This window comes from Pholis gunnellus, assembly GCF_910591455.1.
Source record: "Pholis gunnellus genome assembly, chromosome: 4".
Taxonomy (NCBI): domain Eukaryota; kingdom Metazoa; phylum Chordata; class Actinopteri; order Perciformes; family Pholidae; genus Pholis; species Pholis gunnellus.
The window spans coordinates 10,511,377-10,530,522 of record NC_136530.1 but is presented as its reverse complement, the minus strand read 5'-3'; the positions used below and the strand labels follow the sequence as shown (position 1 = coordinate 10,530,522).

General features: G+C 41.2%; 1 protein-coding gene across 1 annotated transcript in view; it reads left to right on the top strand.

Moving 5' to 3' along the window:
- Positions 1–200: 200 nt before the first annotated feature.
- Positions 201–19,146, top strand: part of adgrl2a (adhesion G protein-coupled receptor L2a) — a gene marked incomplete at its 5' end in the record, with an annotated part of 72,296 nt that continues 53,350 nt past the window's right edge. Inside the window, 2 exons of the mRNA XM_079157500.1 lie at positions 201–276; positions 17,903–18,116. Of these exons, the coding sequence (XP_079013626.1) occupies positions 201–276; positions 17,903–18,116 (290 nt within the window). The remainder of the gene's footprint in view (positions 277–17,902; positions 18,117–19,146) is intronic.

Below are 19,146 nucleotides of genomic sequence, written 5' to 3'. Positions count from 1 at the left end.
AATTCCTCTGTGAAATCACACAGGGACACAGCTCACCACGTGGAATAAATTTCATCCTTGAACTGAACAACTCTCTTCGTCTGCTCCACAGGTGAGAGGATCAATGATGAGCATCTCTGAGACCAGTTGGCTTGGACTTTTTTAATCAGAACCTTTTTAGTCACACACAAACCTGCCACAAACCATCAACGCCGGGCGCCATGGCATGCTCCCTGCTGAGGCTACAAACCTTCTGCTGGTTTCTCATCACACTAGCCCAAGTGCACTCCACAGAGGGTAAGTACATATGAAACTGTTGTTTTTTGTGTTCCCTGTAAACATACTGATATGTTCTCGTGCCAGTGCTCTTATAGCATATTTACAATGAGTTTTGTTTCACACTCGGAGGCAGCTAAAATATTCTTTGCCATTGTCTTAATGAGGAATATAGCGTGAGCAGTGAAATTGTGACTCAAGCCAAAGCTGCTCCTCTTGAGTGCAGGCGGTGCTTGTGTAAGTAATGCTGCTCTGAGGACAGTGGGCACAGGCGGATGGGGGATAATCTTGAGTGGTTTCATTAGTTGGTAAATTGTGATTTGTCTGAGATTTTCTGCTTGAAAGCGTCAGTTGTTCCCAGTGGCATCAGAGCTGGATCCATTTGTAGATTCCTCGCTAAGATGTTTCGTCTCATGGCAGACGCACACAGATTTCACACCTCGAAATGTATAAAGCTTGAATGTATTTTAATCATAGTGCATTTAGCGTTGATTAAATCACTCTCAGCTGTCTCGTAATTACAAGATTTATGCATTCAAACCATATCTCATAAACTATATCCTGTACATGTTAGTGTTTGAATAGAGGTGCATTACTTTAGATGTTTGAAGATTAGATTTAGAATGAACTGGCATCTTTGCAGTGCAATGTATCAAAAGCGTCACTGCAGATTGGGTTTGTTGGTGCCAACTGTTGAAGCTCCAGCCAACTGTTCACTATACCTGCTTTGCTCATTTTTTAAAACATACAGTAATGTAAGATTATTTATTCAAGTTTGGAAGGTATTGATTCAGCAAGATGCTTAATACACTATAATGAGTCACACCATATGTGTTTCTTATGTATCATCTGGCTTAGATTTGATCTTTTATAAATTTAAGTGCTGGTCTCTACAGGCTTCAGTGGATTAAGAAAAATCACATAAAAGTGGTTGTACATAATCATACGTGTTCCATATCCTGGATGTCGGAACTTTGACGTACCATTTCAGAAACCTCATGCGAAGATAACCATTTGCAATTTCAAGGCCTAGGTATATAGAAATAAACATATTTAAGGGGCAGGAAAAAAAAAGTCACCACCAGAGTTTCTGTCTCCGGTTTCTGGTGTCACCAGGCCCTTCATAGAATTCAGTTGGTAGTGTTTGAAAGGTGGGAGGGCAGTGAAGGATCTTGACGTTACACCGCTAACTCCCGATGCTTGGTCAGGGTGCATCTGCCAAATGGTGTGCGATAAGGTTAATCTTGGTACTAGGTCCTTTTTCTCTATTTCGTTTTCCACTGCGGATAGCACCCCCTCAGTGTAGGTGGGATCCATAGCTAATCGAAATAATGTGACAATGTGTGAAACTGCTGCATTATCATCTTCAACCTGACACTCGCTAAATCCGTTCAGTGTACACCATCATTTTGCTGGCTGCCGTTAAACTCTGTGTCGAGTGCATTTTTTTAAAATTACGGCCGTTAATAAGATGAATTAATAGCTTGGTTTGTGAAGGATGTCCTGTGCCGAGCTAGTGACGACTCTCTCTGACTAATATGTTGGTCCGCAGTGTTTTAACTCCACATTCCAGTATTGACTCAGCTCGCTTCGAACCTCGACCGAGGTGGTGCTAAAAAAAAAAAGTACCAGGTAGTATCCACAATCTTTGCGAAATGAAAACCAAAAAAAGAACGTGTTCCAGGCGAGTCAAAGTCATGTGGCATTTGTACATTTCATGAGACTCCTTGCTGACAGGTGACACGTGATCAAGAGGTGACACTCCCCAGGCAAACAGAGGGAGTGAGCAGTGACTGTAGATTATATTCAACTTAATTTTCATTGCAAGTACAGGTTTAGTAGTGCATGAGGAAAGTTGTAAAGGAATAAACCCATTTATTGAGATTTGTCATTCACCTTTCTTCCACTTGTTGGTTCCCGTCCGCCCTTTCCCCCCCCTCCCATTCCCCTGGCCAACCACAGAGATCAGTCCAGAAACAGTTCATTACAAACAATATCCCCAAGTAAACATGCTTCATTAAACTCCGTCTACCCCTAATATCTTTTTAATGCATTTTTATAATTGAATTAAATGGGTTTGTGGAAGGCTGTAAATAGTCTTAAGTTTGGTTTTTTCCCCCCATCGTTTTTAGTATTTGAAGGAAGAGATACTCGCAGCCAAGATAGAAACCGTAACTGTGGGGGTTTGTGTTCCTCTCTGTTCTCCCTCTATACAATACATGCCCTGTTCTTCACTTACGACTGCATCGGTTTCGACATCTACACCCGACTGTGATCTGGATTTGCTCAGCTGACTTACTGTCGTCCCAAGCCTTTCATCTCCCATTTTCATTATTTTATTCACGTCTGAAAAAAAATCGCTTGTATGCATCCACAACCCCTGCAGCCTAGTAAGCGACATTAGTTCCTAAGATTGATTTGGCGTACCATTTTAATTATGCTATATATATACATAAACAGTACATATGGCGTAGTGCTATACATATCAAAGGAGCCCGGGGGACCTCGAGCTTTTGAACCGAACGATATGGTATAGAATTAACCATGCTTTACTGGAGATATCATTTGTTTGTTTTCTTCCGTCCCTTTTATGAGCCGCTTCTCTTTATAGCTATTTATTTACAGTCATGTTACAACTGCTAAAACAATATTCATTATTTTTTAGAACTACTAAAACTTGAGTCATTATCTGTTATGATACAGGTAGTTTTATACACTGTGATTGTTCTCGGAACATAAATTTGAGCCGGCGCTCTTGCAGTATGTCTGTAATCCTTCACAAACCCAGGAGGGCCTTGTTGTGACACAGGTGCTGTAATCAATATCAAGATCAGTATTGACATGATAATATGAGACTTAATGTCATCTGGGCTGTGGTTATAACATCCAATTCAGACATTTTACCAGTTTTAAAGGGTCATCAAGTGTAAATTCTACAATTTGGCGTCAAAGTAATTTAAGAGGCACCAGTTTGACTCATCACATGGAGCCCCACTCAGCCTGTTAAAACAGTTGCATCATGCGTCCTATTGCTCTGGGGGGAGATTTTCAAAGTCTGATAATGCCATCAGGGGTTATCCTGGCTTGGACTTGAAAGGTTTTCTTTTCTTGACATTTTTTTCAGAAAGTTAAGTCTGCATCACAAACTGGGGGTGTGGGGTTTGAGTGACATGGGTATTTAGCAGGCAGGGAGGGTCGAACAATATATATGAATGAGTCGCATTAGGGATTAGGATTGGAACCAGTTTCTATTGTAGTTTACTAGTTTACCTTTTTGTTTAAATGTATGGTTGTGAAATACTGAATTGCTGGATTTCCCCTTTAAATCTCATTACACAACATTCCTTTATTGAGTCATTTTTAACCCAGATTAGCCCTTTATGGTAGATGAGAGAAAGGTGAGGAGGTACAAGACATCTCTGTCTATCACTTTAATCAGAATGCTTTACTCTGACCTGCTTTGATATTGTTTTGCATCAACACAAGTTTGCCCTCCGGCATTCAGAGTGATCTTCTTTGAAGCTGCAGGTTTATTTCCTTTTGTCCTGCCGGTGTCCTCTGCGGATGTCACCATAGCAACCCAACAAAAATGAGATGAAGGTGTAATTTATGAGGTAATAATATTGTTTTTTTTTTGCAAAATGTAAAAACCAAGGTGATTTTCCCCCCACCAACACATGGTTAAATTGGCTCACATGTCTTCCGAAATAATTTAGTCAAGTCTGGTGGGGTTGAAGGGATTTGTCTGTATCAGCAACAGAATAACAATTCACACCTAGCTCAGGCACACGCTCTCTTCAAAGGCTTTCCAGAAGATTGTTAGAATTACAGTGAGACAGAATTAGAGAGCAGAGCAAGGATTCTGTGTCAAGAGCTGGGAGGGCAATTTTTTTGCAACAAGCTAGACTGAGTGCCAAGAATATACCAGTAGAAAATGTGTCTGTTGCTACATTGGTGTTGATGCACTCTACCTACTTGTGATCAACTTTTACGGTTTTGAAAATGGTCAGTGGTCCAAATAATGTGACGAGCATCTTCATCATATGGCAGTGCGGGTGTTACAGTGTGCTTTACAATAAGTAAAGGGCCACGATCTGTAAAGGTGCAACAGTAATATGTTTTCTCTATTACATGTGGTCATTCTGTGACTAGGGGGCCTGTGAGTTTAAGGGTACATACGGAGTTGGCCGTGGTATAAAAGCTGCGTTTCAGTGGCAGAACTTGTTTCAACAAGTCTGACACAGAGAATTTCTGTTCCCTCCGTAGACCCTGAAACCACACTATTGTATCTCCTCAAAGCTTGAAATGTTTGAAGTACTTGAGGTTTCTCAAGGGCAACAGCGAAGGGCACCTTTAAAAGTCGTCTTTTTTGTACCATGTGAAAGGAAAAGAGAAGAGACTTAAAGCCTTCATCTCAAAGTGAATGGAGTGAAATAGACAATCAAGGTGTTCTGAAATGTAATTACTGGAAGTAAAAGCCCAGGGCTTATTGTGAGACCGAACCTACGAGAACAGGATCCAGCACCTCCCAGTGCCGTGCCACCACCTATTTGCTCTTACTAGCCCTTTCTTGTAACCATGAAGGCATATTTATAGAAAGTCCTAAAAATGGACATTCCTTCAGTTTTGTTACGCTCTGAGAACCTCCTGCACTCCTTCCGTGCTTAACTGTATTCGGGCAGGCTGATAGTCGTCATGGAATGCAGATTAGTATCTAGCAGGTAACTCTAACTATTGTTCCAAAGCAAAGATACTATATCGGTGTTTACCAATAATCTGCTTTTCATTCTTTCCACTAGATCTTGAGAGAAGAGAAAAATTCAAAATACTATCTGTCAAGTGTCAAAGTGTAGAACCGTGGGCTGTAGGCTTGTTCGTTGAAGCACTCATTTGTGCCACAGTTGTGTCCAAGAATAGTACCCCGCTGCGGCGCCACACTCCTGTTCCCTGACCACTTAATTTGGTATTAAAGGTACTTTGAAAAGGCTGGCCCATAGCTAATTTGTTAAAAGAAGCAAATAATTTCTTAGGTAATTACTATATGAAACGCTTATTTGCCTGTTGAGATTCTATTGGAGACGGCACTAAAACAGTTGAGGCTAAAGGTGAATCTTTGCTTTGTCTCATGTGACTTTAGTCAACAACTTCTGTCGGTTTTGTTTTTCTACCTCCCGCTTGATGTCATCCTGTATGTTTGTGGCAGACTGTGGAATCTGGCTTCCCGTGGAGCCAGGCAGGCGTGGGGCCTGTGTACGAAGGCCCACCATGCTGTCATGTCTCTTTCATCGCCAGCCAGGCTTGGCCAATAAGGAGATAAGGAGACAATGGCTGGGAGAGCAAGCAGTGGCAAGGTGTAACCACAGCCCCCGGGTCTCCTCCCTGCCGAGCACTTCAAATCCTCATTAGGATTTCCAGCAAAGGAAGGAGGGCTTTTCTGGATTAGGGCTTTGTCACCGGTGGCTCCATGTTGGTGTTTGTCATGCAGGAGCATTGCAGAGCTCTTGACATTATGCCTCCCTCCTACCCAAACAAAGTCCCCCCCCCCCTTCACCTGGCACCGAGGCACTTAAAAGATGTTCCACTAACCCAGAATGTATGGAGCTCGTAATTATTAACTCATTGCCCTTGCCAAAGGTTTTTAACTCCATCCTAGTGACCTATTCTATGCGTCTGTGGGTGAGGGCCGCTGCATCAGCATTCTTCGTAATGGTTATTTATGCAGAGATAACCTTGGAAAGCATCATTAGTTTGTTGTGGGCTGTCGCCGTCCATAACTCTTGGTGGGATCTCGGCCGTGACACAGTTGCAGCAGTTCAGGCAAGAGACATGGTGCCTTGTTTCAACTCCGAGTGCTACTCTACATGTGTTACTTATCGCACGGACACTGTAAATGGTATTTTATGAGGCTATTTATCCCCTTACTTCTCACTTATTTCAAGGTTCCTGAGCTGTATGTGTTTTTCTTTTGCAAGGATGTGGCCATTTGTTTAATTAAGTCATGAGTCTCGCAGACTTCTCTCACAAAACAACAGCACCGTGTTGCTCGACATGGTGCTCAACCTCTAACATGGTTCCTAATTGGGTTTCAGACTTGTCTAGGAGAGTGGTTCAGCGTGACAGAGCCTCAGACTTAGTGTGAAACCTACCTTCTCTCATCATTCTCGGTGGTGATCTTTGTGGATAATGGGCATTCACACGGGTCTCACAAGGCCCTCGCTGGGTGGGATCTCAGGCACCCTAGATTAGTCATCTACCCACATGTCCCTATCTTGCCTTGTGCTTTACCGTCATGCTTTGTCTCAATTTGTTCTTGCTCAGGTAGAAACATGTGGGCCCCTAACAAGTATATCTCAAACAATCTACAAAATATGTACCGATAACCCATCGAGTCTCCTCTCTGAATCCCAAATACAGAAAAAACAAATATGACTTATCAATCTCCAGTGCAGTGGTCTATAACCAAAGACCTATTATTCATGGCACATTTATTGTGTTGTGCTTTTGTTGGTTGTCTCTGATCGGGCCGTGGCAGATGTGACTAGCAGTATGTGGGCATTTCTGTATAAGCAGGCTTCAATTTGTCAGAGATATGCCCCCAGTTTTAAAGTTTTTGTTTGCTCCTGTGTTCTTTATTTGCTACCTGTTGTGGCAGAATGAAAAAAAAGTGTCTTTTAACTTGTAGTGCAAAAGGCATGTTTTTCCCCAGCAAAAACGTTCTTTACATTATAAAGTGAAAGGCATCAATCTGGTGTCACTTTGAGAGCATATTAGGAGGCTAGGTCTATGAAGAACCTTTTGCTCTTGTAAACAAATCTGTGCTCTTGTTCTTGAAGTGGTAGAATCTAACTAAGTGCATTTTGGCTTCTCAAGTACTGTACTTAAGTACAATTTTGTGGAGTTTGCATGTTCTCCCGTGGCAGTGTGGGTTCTCTCTCTGCCACAGTCTAAAGACATGCAGCTTAGGTTAATCAAAAACTCTAAATTGCCTGTAGGTGTGAACATGAGCGTGAATAGTTGTCTGTCTTCATTATTTATTATTTATTAGTTATACAAAATATAAATCAACTAATAAACTGTGAGCTATTATCAATAAATAAATAAACATGCAAAGTAGTTAAAATTTGCTCCACCTTTACCAGCTGCAACATTAAAGTGATGAACACATTAATAATTATAGTACAATGTTACAGTACCATCATTTGAAATGGGCCATTCTGCATAATGAGCATACTTTTACTTTTGGTACTTTAACACTTTTTGTACTTTTTCAATGCAGAATTTTTACTCTATCATCATCAAATAATGAACACATTGGTTGTATAAATATGGAAAGAAGTCACACTCACAAAGCATTGTAACGACAGGGGGACAGTGTTTCGATACAGGCCGGGTGGGTTGCCGACACCGAGCACTTAGTTCAAAGCCTCGGGAAGAAGTCCTGGTGAGGGGTGCTGTAAGCTGACCTTCACTTTCCCAGCCGAACTAGAGCCGTTCACTGCGCACCGCTTTGGAGGAAATGCGCCCAGAGAGAGCCAGCCGGCCGGCCCACTCGTTGAGAAGTGTTAAAAAATGATAGGTTCATTACGAAACCGGTGCGGAACAAAATAGACGTCGGTGGGCCGCCACAGTCTCGGTCATTAATGGGAAGCACTACAACAGGCTATTAGGTTCTGTAATGTTTTTATGTTGGAAGAGCCTGTGTACTGGACATCAAGGACTGCAGACAGACCTCACGCAAGGACTGCTCATGAAGTCTGGAAGAATACTTTTGATTATCCACTGGAGACGGTATTTCAAACAGGAACCAGCAAGTACACCTCGCGCCAGACAAATGAGCCAGCTCAGCTGGTCAAAGGGCAAATGTGGCCTGGTTTCCTGTTTGCTGCTGTAATACCGTGGAATTTTAAGGTGATTAGACTGCAGCCTTCAGGTCACATGGAGTGCAGCCTTGCAATATTAACTAGTTACTTATATAGGCCTGAGCCTTTTTTGTAGATAAGAGACTGATGCCAACAATTTACTGTGCATGCTGTTTCATACAGTAAATTACATGTTTTTATCAATGTAGGCAATTTAGTCCCTCGGCACCATCTGATTTGAGCAACGAGAGCAACCGAGGCATGAGTTTATTGAAGTGGTCTTTTGTGGACTGCTATTTATGAAACCATTGACGGATGCCTGTCAGTTTTCCATCCCACATCAGCTGAAATACTCAATGTAAACAACAACAATCTACAAGTGTTCAGGGGGTATGTAATCATGTTTTCATTGTGAGGATGCTGTTGAAAGGCCTGCTCACTGAAGCACAGGAAAGAGTGGTTATGGTTTGGATGCCATGCTACGAAAACCGATTGTAGAACTGGTAACGACAGATGCTGTGAAGGGAACATAATATTTTCAAAGGCTTAAGATTTCACAGATTTTACAGTTTATGCTTGAAAGTCAGATTCAAGATATCCCTGCTTGCCCTTTGTGGAATCCTCTCTGTCCTCTTGCTTTCAGTCCTGATTTAGAGCAGTTATAAATCTCGAAGAGGCTCCTGTAAACGAGGGGTGGTGAAACTACGCCCATAAATATAAAGGATTTAGAACCAGGGCCTTTTGAACGAACTCTTGAGTGCCCATTTATGAAGCTTGTTAACTTTCACTGAAACATTCAGTATTTTCTCCTTTTGCGCAAACTTCTTATAGGCTTTTTATTTGCAGTGAAGATTGTCCAAAACCTGCTTGACCAAAGCCAGGCTGCTATAACATGCTGTGAGACAATAATAAAATAGTTTTAGCTCATTGCCCCATATTTACAGCCCCAAAGAAGTCATGAAGTGCGGGTTTACTTGCTATCAAACATACCATACATCAGGTCGGGCCATTTGTGCTCTGATAGATCGCTACGACTTGTCCGTGTGTGACTCGGCTTTTGACCTCCTGAGTCATTATGACCCCTGAGTGCGTCCGTATATCAAGGGTGTGGACCTCTGCTCTTAAGCCCCCCTCTCAAGTAAATAATTGGCTGAAGAAAATAGACAATAGTGAAAGATGGATTTCAACTGTTGAGACTTTACAAATCATTTTGAATCAAACCCTCTTTGTATATTAGGTCGTCTTATAATACTGACTCAGCACAACTGGACCATTGCCTCTTGCTTAATAGTTGCTCTTGTACCCTAATTTCCATCACACACACACCACAAGTCCCCAAATTATTTTTAAATAGCCAACGACCAATAATTAAGGCCAATAAGCATGAGAGATTTCTGATAAATCCTCAAATGAGAACTTCAAAGTGCTCCTGCTGTGACATGTGCGGGCTGAAAACAGATGGAGGAGTGAAGCAGGCTTAGTCTGAGGAATTGATTGAAATGGGGTTAATCCAAATCTGGAAGTTTCTTATAAGAAATGTTAAGGGGCACCTTCTTTTGAATGTTATAACAATCAGTTCACTGAAGGGAAAAAAATGCATGTGAGATGGAAGGTCATCAAGATAATATTCAGCCTCTGGATTATAATGAAGGGGGCAACAAATCCTTGATGAATTGAAACTAGAGTAAAATTCAATTTTCGCTTGGCCAGCTTTCTTTCCAAGTATTATGAGATAGAGTCCTTGAACCGCAGGAAACCTAAGGATAATAGTCCCTTGAGCAAAGAATACAAATAATTATTTCGTCCAAAAAAAATAGAAGTAAACTATTTTTTGCTTTGTGTGGCATTTGTCAGAGAAATACTCAATAGGTGTGCAGAACATGTGCATAACCTTGAGCGAGTCCTGTGAGGAGACAAAAGCTAAGGAGGCTATGTATGTATCTGAGTAAAGTAGCGTTGTGTCACATAACAATCCACCTAACCTAGAAGGTAGCAAGACTGCAGTCTAGTCTGAATAAGAGCTTCATAAAGAATTCAGTTGGAGCAGCAGTCGTGTCATCAGGGCATGACTACCCAGTTGGTCAGGGAATTTAAATGCCAGGTGGGGGTCAGTTGAAGCACTTGCTGAATAATGTGGCACAAATGCATACACATGAGTCTCGGGAAGAGGAACCACTGCTGTGGTCTGCTTGAGGAAGTACACTTTGGGAATGCAAACCAAGCAGATGGACCTTTCTCATTTGTGTGTACTGCCACTGGTGACCCATCGGGAAATGCTTCCTTATTGAATTGAGGACCATCAAACGCTTCATTGGAGCAGAGAAGGAGGGCTGGGCTACCCAATGTGTCAGTCAATTTCTTTTTCATAATTTGTAATGGAAACTTTGGAAATAATACAGACCAGAGGAAAAGTTGACGAACACATAGCAAATCCATTCTGAGAGGTCTTTGGAAAAAAAAATGACTCACATCCTTATCACGTTTGATATCTTCTGAAATGTTATCACTGATAAGGCTGAGTAATGAGGTCTAAAGAGCTTGCAGCCACTAAAAGGCACCGTGACTCCTAGCAGGGACTGCACTATATCAATTCTCCTCAGGAATGAGTCATAGGATCAGTCCACTGCTAATCAAATAAAACACATTTAAAGAGTAGTCAGCTCAATATTAATTTGCACACTTTAAACTGTAAGATTCCATTCTTTATCATTTCTTAATTTAGTGTCGGGTTTGGAGGATGTTTTCTTCCAGATTATATTTAGTTGAAAGTCTTGACTTATCCTTGATAATCTTAAAGTGTATTGTAATTAAAGGCTCAAATCTACCAGTGACCATTTGTTAAGGACAAAATTGACTGTTTGATGGTCATCGCAGCCATTTCATTACCAGAAGATGTCCTTGGTTTTTGTGTGACCTAAAAAAAAGCACTCCCCCGTCTCGCTCACACAAATACACACACACACACACACACACACACACGCGCCGCCTGGCCCCAGGGCTATCCGATATTAGACAGTGAGATGACATTGTGTGCTTGTGCGAGTGCAGTCAGCCGACATGTGCAGATGATGTGAAGTCAATAATGCATTATGAAAAAAAGGGGATTTATGACCTTGATGAGCCCCATAGAGCTTAATTAGGCCTTAAGGTTGATTTACATACAAGTGTACATGGAATTTGATGAGGCTGTGTTTTCCTGCTGGTGCAGTGCATTATCATTTTGTCTGGCGGCAACACTTGGTGCCTTGTATTTGTCCAAATTCTTTCGGATTAGAAAGAAGAAAACATAAACCTTTGTTGGCTAGCCGTCTTTGCTGTTGTCCATGTTTTTTTGTACAATAATGAAGTTTTAAGCTACAGGATCACATTTCTTTTCTGTGCAGTGCTGGCATTTCCTGTACAGGCTTATGTGTCTACATGTGCTGGTTGAGGATGAGGAATAGAGTTCATGTAAAACGAGTCTGTGACGGGGTACATTTCTGCTTAAAGAAGCCCACTTTAACACCAAAAGGGGGGAAAAAAAAAATCTTTGTCCTTTTTTCAAGGCGTCTATTCAGAGAGAAATGACAAGATCTTTTTCAGTCATGTACCTATATCAAAGATGCTCCTGATAGCCCCCCTGCTGTTGCTATGGAAGTAGCGGAGATGTAAATGAACTGGAGTGAATTGGATGGTGGAGAATACAAATGAGGTTGAATTGCTCGTTCTCCTGCTGCTCTTTGCCTCCTCTTCTTTTTCCAATATGTCTCACTGTTTCTGTCTCCCTCTCTCTGTGAAAGTAGGTTTGAAAGCCTAACATTAACTAGTATTCCACATATTTTGACACTACATAATGTGATATGGGATCTTCTTTTTTATGTTTTTTTTAATAGCCTATGATAAATTATTCTTGAAATATTTCTTTTTTACGCAAGACCACCTTTGATTTGTGCACATTTTTTATTTTTATTGCATCATGCAGTTGGATGGATAAAATAAGAACAGGAAAATCAATCCCCCCCCCCCTACAGAATAACTTTGGGTTCTCACTGATCATCTCTGATATATATATATATATATATATATATATATATATATATATATGAGGTTATCTGTGGCACATAAGTCATAGTTTCAACATCAGTTGTCAAAGAGTTTAATAATCTACAGATGTTATGCGCTTTATTACAGAGGAGAAACAACCTCTACATTACTGACTGTCGTCTGCTGTTAGCCATGCCCAATAAATTATGTCAGCTTTCAACAGACAAAGTGGGGGGGAAAAAAATAGAAACATAGTTAAAGTTAATGTTTAGAAATTGAAAAGAACAAAATTGTTCATACCAGTAGTGTAATTCTTTTCCAGAAAGGCCACACAAAGTCAGCAGGCTACCTCATCGCCTGCTGTTTGCAAGATATATGCAATATTTTCTTTCTTCTCCTCCTCTGTGTGGACCTGACTTCTTAAGAATACATGCTGCTGTAAAGGATATCTCTGGATTATAGAATCAGCACTGTTGGAAGAGTCTCGACTTAAAGGTCTCTTTTCCTTCACAGACTTCCTTTTGCTTGTGCCATAGAGAGGAGGGGGCGAAAGGATGGGGTGGCAGCTAGACTCAAGCTGCGTTTCCTGTGGCTCCAAGCTAATGCTATAGGCCACACTTTTCTTTCACCCCAAATCCCCCCAGCGAGCGACCTTGTCGGCTCAGGAGCGCAGAATAATGGCGGGCCAAGCTGAAATGGTAGCTCATTTACAAGCGGCTGTTTAGCTCTCGTCAGAACAGCGAGGAGAATCAAAGGGCTGTGTTAACGGTAGATGACAAGCATCAGGAGCGTCCCCGTCACATTTCTCATTGGCTCTCGACAGAAGAATTATCTGGTTTCACATCAAAATAATCTGGAGACCTCTTTTGTGCTCTGGCCACAATGATGGCAGCGTGAGTGGCTGAATAGGCCTTTTGATCAGCCTCTGCTTTGCCCCTGGACTAACTCTGGAAGCATGTTTAACTCAAGTTACAAAGGGTCATTTTCATATGAAAACCATTTCCTAGAGGCGAGAGAGAGTCCTGATGAAAAGCTCCTATAGTTCCTATGTCATTAATGCTGCATAATCAGCGCTGGGCAATAGTGGAATACTTTTATATTACTGAGAAATTCTCAAGTTTGTCGCCCTGATTAAACACACAACTGTTTCAGATGCTGCATTTTAGCTGTGTATAATGTACATGTTCTTTGATGTCTGTAGTGTGTTTGTCCCTTTTGGGTTTGATCAACTTTAATGTCCAGTTTCACGGGACTACATGGGATAAGGTCTCTACATGGCTGATGGAGATCCTAATGACTCCTCGTTTGTGTGAAATAGGAAGACATTTTGTTCATTACCTCTGCTTCAGTGACACTCATATCCTACCAGATGGTCACTTTCCAATTGATTTGGCTCATCTGTGTGGGAAAAAAAAAAAATGAATTAAAACATTAGAACACCAGAGAGCAGGGACATAATGGCTCCACTTTATGTACGGGAGTTTCTCGCAGTTCTACAGCTGCAGACTCTGTATGGGCCTAATCTTATTGCAAAGGTTACACATGGTAGTAAATGCCAGTCTGGGAAGCTTTAAATAGAGGTTCCTCATTGGTGTAATAAAGTGCTATAACCCATGGAAATAGAGGCCCTGTGCACCAATCAATGTCAATTACTAGCATGTGATAACAGCATGTACAATAAGCACTTGTCAAAAGGTTGAGTGATCATGTGCTTTAAAGAAACCAAACAGCTGTTTTTTTTAGTGGACAAAACCAAAACCGGCTTTAGTTCAAATTTCAACATGTTGGTTGTTAATCATGCCAGTATTTCTTTCTTAAAATGTCATTTCAGTCTGTGGGTGGAGAGAAAAAAAAAAAAAAAAACAGTTTTTGTGCTTTTTCTTCTATTGTGCAATGCAACTGATCATTGCTCAGCTCAATGCTTGCTGCATAGCTGTAGAGGAATTCAAATGCTTTTCCAGTGGTGGTAGTGGTGGGTGGGATGGGTGACCAGAATGCCTGATTAGTGTCAGCATGACCGTGATAAGAATCCGACCAGTAATGTCTCTCTCTGCACCATGTTGCCATGGTCACAAGATTGAGTTGTTCACATCATATTTGATTGACTATGCCTTGATCCTTTGCTCCCCGGTGCTTAATTAGTGCATAGAATGTCCTCATTTGTGATTGATAAGCACCTCTCTTCCCGGCCCTTGTCATTGGATGCATAGTCCCAGAGTGAAAGTACATCAAAGCTGGTGAAATAACATCTCATATTTCGAGGAGTTATCTGAAGTGTGTGCTACCTGTGAGGAGGCCGTTGCCGAGTTTCCCTTTGAATCTGAAAGAGTGTCAGTTGCCAGTCAGTTTTTGCACCCATGCACCAGTGGTGTGTTCTGCGTGGCGCCATTTTGTTTGCTCAGCAGCCTTTACCCAATAGTCAAAATCTCAGAAGTTACCGTTGCCTTATGGAAAGTAAATCATTTTCATATGCGTTCCCTGATTCGTTATGCTAATGACCCCATGAGAAAAACAAGGATTACTTTTCTGACTCATTTGAATAATTTAATTATTTATTTAAGTGAGATAGTAAGCATTGGATTTTGCTTACGTTTGGTTCACTGTGATCACATTATTCTGTCGTAATTGCAATGCATTGAACATGAGCGATGGTGTTTTCATATTATGCAAACTGAGAAGAGAATTTATTTGAGTAGTCACAAAACAATTATAGCGGGAGCAGATTTTGATTTGTCATTGATGTAGTGCTACATTTCTTTTCTTCTTTAGCCTCTCATAACCAAGGATTATTTCTGTATATGAATATTGTAATTGAATACATATATTTCCCTATATCGATTCTGAGGAATCTCCAAAATGTAATTAAATAATTAACCAAAACATTCGAGAAGACATCCAAGCATTGCTGATTTAATTGTAGCCATTGCAGACACATTGTAGACTTGCCTCTATAGTTTGCTGCACTGGGTGTCCCTGTATAGATTTGTCTGTGTCACTCATCTCCCCATGTACCGAAAATACCACCCGACACCAGAGTGAAAAGTAGTTCAGCCGCGGGCCTAATCAATGGAGAGAGGCTTTTGGAGGTTGTTTACGAGCATGCTTTTGGTCCAGGATGCACAAACCCAGCTGGCAAATAAAGTATACTTAGAGGACGGCAATTTTGTTTGATTTCCAGAGATTTGAACACGAAAATGTAGCGTTATTACAGGGCCTGTTATCAGCATGGTTGAGAAGTTCCTTAGTGCATTTCAGTAGGAGTCCCACAGTACTCTTGAGCACACATCTATCTCCTCATTGCTCCAGTCCCTGTTTTCCTACTTAGGCAGAGAGTCTGCATCAGTTCTAAATCATAAAACCAGAAGGTGAGACTGTAAAGGCTCTGCAGATTTAAGCGTTCTACCAGTGTCCCTGAGACACAGCGCATCAGTGGTTTTGGCTGCGGATTTGGAGATCAAACTCAGAGGTCTTGCACATGGCAAAGGAACCAGTTCACTTTCAGCCACAAAATAGGCCAGAGCAATGTAATACATCCCACCCAGCCATGTGTAACTGCTGCCCAAATGATCCATGTGAAGTCTATTTGACCTCTGAAGTGAGATGAACTAAGATTCAGTTGATTTTATATATCATATATATATGATATATATATATATGTTGTACCTTCAGTTATATATATATAATCAACTGAATCCTAGTTGACATTGTACAAAATGTAATGTGGCATTGACTGGTGTTTTGCATTGTGTTTTATAGTTGCTACACATTATGTTGCTGACTTTTGATGGAGCTATGCTGAAGTGCATTGACATGACCTCGAGATTGGCTGCCAATCCTGTTCCTAACATGCAGTGTTTTCATTTTTTCCCACTCTGGCTTTTCCTCTCAAGCCAACATCTCTGATAAATTGTTCATCACCTTAAGCGTTTCTTTTTGACTCCAGAGAGAAAAGGGGCAGCAGAAATGAAATATGGCAGAAACCTATCATATCTGAAAGCCTTTACTTTTCCATGCCTATTGGTCACATGAGAAAGTTTGCTGTCAAAAAAAGATCCTTCCCTGAAGATTGTATACGCTCCCAAACAAATAAAGTCTTACAGAGGTTAGATAGGCAAGCTGCCCTCCTCCATACAGATACATCCTTTGTTTACCCGAGGAAAAAAGAAGGACGATCACCTGATTGGTGCACAAACGGAGGATCAGGCAATAAAAACTGACATTTATCTTCCTTTGTAAAATACCACAGTAGTATTTCCTGGAAAAGGGGACTCAATATAGAATGCTAGTCTCCTGTCATTATAGCATTGCATTTAATCAGACTAAGATAATCATATTTGTCGCTAATTGATGAAGCATCCAATAGGGTAAAATGAACCAGGCTAATTTAGCAGAGCTGAAGTCTGTGGCTTTAAGAAAACCGTTGCCACACAATATCTCAGGATGACTCGTGAAAAGAATAAGTGCTTTGTAATTATAAACAACTTGCACATATGGATCGGTCCCACGTTACCAGGTGCCAAACAAATAAGTGCATGAGAAGTAGTAACGGCTCTTTTTTTCTTCTTCTTTTATCCTGTGACTGTGAACTAAAACTCATTGGGGAAGTAGAGGCTTTGGAAACAACCAACAACACAGTCATCAACCAAGTTGCAGGTAGCGACAGCATTATTTAAAAGGCTCAGAGAGGTGACAGAGTCTGCACTGCACAGAAGGGGGCTGTAGTTATTTTTCGGCGCTGCTAGTGGTTTAGTCAAAGTCCACAGAGGGGCAGCTGGCAATCTTTTTAAGCTCTACGCCGCTCTCCTCTAATACTTGACATGTCACAGCCTTAGGAAGCTGCTCCGACCAAAAATATCCCATGTTTGGATTGCTATGGTTTATGTATAGTTCACTTTTAGTTTCAGTCTGACTTTTGGCTTTGTTCTCAATTGCGGAGCAGAAAGCCACTATAATGATTAATTTATTGTGTCCTACCCTCACTGACGCGCGCGCACACACACACACACACACACACACACACACGCACACTGTTTTTCCCAGTGTGTCGATAGCCTGCCCTTCGATTGTCAGCACTGCAAAGTGGATTCAATTACACTCATGTTGTACAAATGCTTGTTGTACTTTTTCATTTTAGGTAGAAAAAAAAAGAGCTTGGCCAGTAAACCACAAGTCTCCAGTGGTAGACTGTGACGGCTTTGTGTTTGCCGTACTCAAATGAAACACACAACAGCAGTATGACAAAGAAAAACATGTGAAAATACTTTTAAAATGCTCTCAAAAATGTAATATTTTATTCTAACATTATTATGTATCATTAGTGCTGTGTCAGTGTGCTTACTGTACATAGATGGCTGTAAGGGGTTACAATGCTCCAGACGTTTTAGCCGACTAACTAGATTTTAATGACAATTATTGATTTTCTCCAGGACCAGTCAGGCATGGGGATGACATACTAACGCCATTAGCTCACTGGTGCGGTTGAGATCTGAAATGTTCACTCAATATTCTGATGTATGTCAGGCTAGTAGTCCAATCCAAGGTTCACTATCTACATATCCGCGTAATTCATCTTGCTAAACAGTTGCAGCCTTTTGAATGAAAAGGAATGAACATGCACAAAATGCTGCTTTTATGTATATCCAGGACATCCAGCTCTGATATCCTGTGTCTTCTGCCTTTCATGTTGTCAGCTCAACTAAACATCTCCTTTCGATTTGTACTAATAGAACTTTTGTCTCTCTCTCTCTCTCTCTCTTCTTCCTCAGGGTTTAGTCGAGCTGCCCTACCATTTGGCTTAGTACGGAGAGAGCTGTCTTGCGAGGGTTACCCCATCGATCTGCGGTGTCCCGGAAGTGATGTCATAATGATCGAAAGTGCCAACTATGGCCGAACAGATGACAAGATCTGTGATGCCGACCCTTTCCAGATGGAGAACGTCAACTGCTATCTTCCAGATGCCTACAAGATCATGTCACAAAGGTAAAGCTGCAGACATCCAGTATCTGTGCAGTATAAAACAAATTCTCACAAAATGAGGTATCTGCCAAAGTTACAGGGCCCTTAGAAAATAATTGCCAGGGCTCAACAGGTACGGTTGCCTAGTTGCCTTGAGAGACCAGATTTGGACCACTGTCAACCATTTCATTTTGTCTGGTTGTCCCCGTTGGCTTCCATTTTTTCCCGTGCTTGAAAAACAAATTCTCTGTATCCCCTTGCCTTGGAGTAAAATCTTCCGCCATGGAGAAAAACACGTCTGCCATCAGATTGATTTACTCCATCGAATAGAGCAAAAGTGAATGTAAGTGTGGAGTTGAAAAAAGAAAAAGGCAACAGTAGCCTGCCAGCATCAATAAACCTACAAGACATTAATGTTAGCATCTACTAAGACAGCTGAACCTGAACAAAAGAGAATTAGAAACGTGGGAGGTGAAGCAGGGCTGATAAATGGAAGAGAACAGATTAAAAAAAAGACATCGGAGTCAGGAGACCACACTAATAAGCTCACAATAGACACCAAATTCACATTTCAAAAATATGAACATAACAAATTAACCTTTCAACAACATTCACAAAAACAAAGTCTTTTCTGATTTGACATGACTGACAAACTGCCGATCTGATCCGGCTGGCAGGGGGTAATTATTCTGTCTGTTGTAATTTACTCTGTTGAATACATTGCCTTGCAAATGTGCTTTCTAGATTAAGTATGCTAACATCAGTCTATCACTGTTAGCTTTGCTTTGCCTTATTAGTGAAGCTGAGCCACTTGCTCTTAGCGAAATCCATTTAATGTGTACCTGTGTGTGGGGTGGCACAGTATTGTGTGTGTGTGTGTGTGTGTGTGTGTGTAATAAAAAAGATTGAGAGGAAAACAAGCTTTTGCTACGTAAAATATGTTTCATTTGGAAACAAGTTAATATGTTGTCAATCCAATTATAATACTGCCACCATCTTCTCAACTTTGGCCACCTAAATCTGATGCCAGCACCACAAACTTACCCTCTGGCTC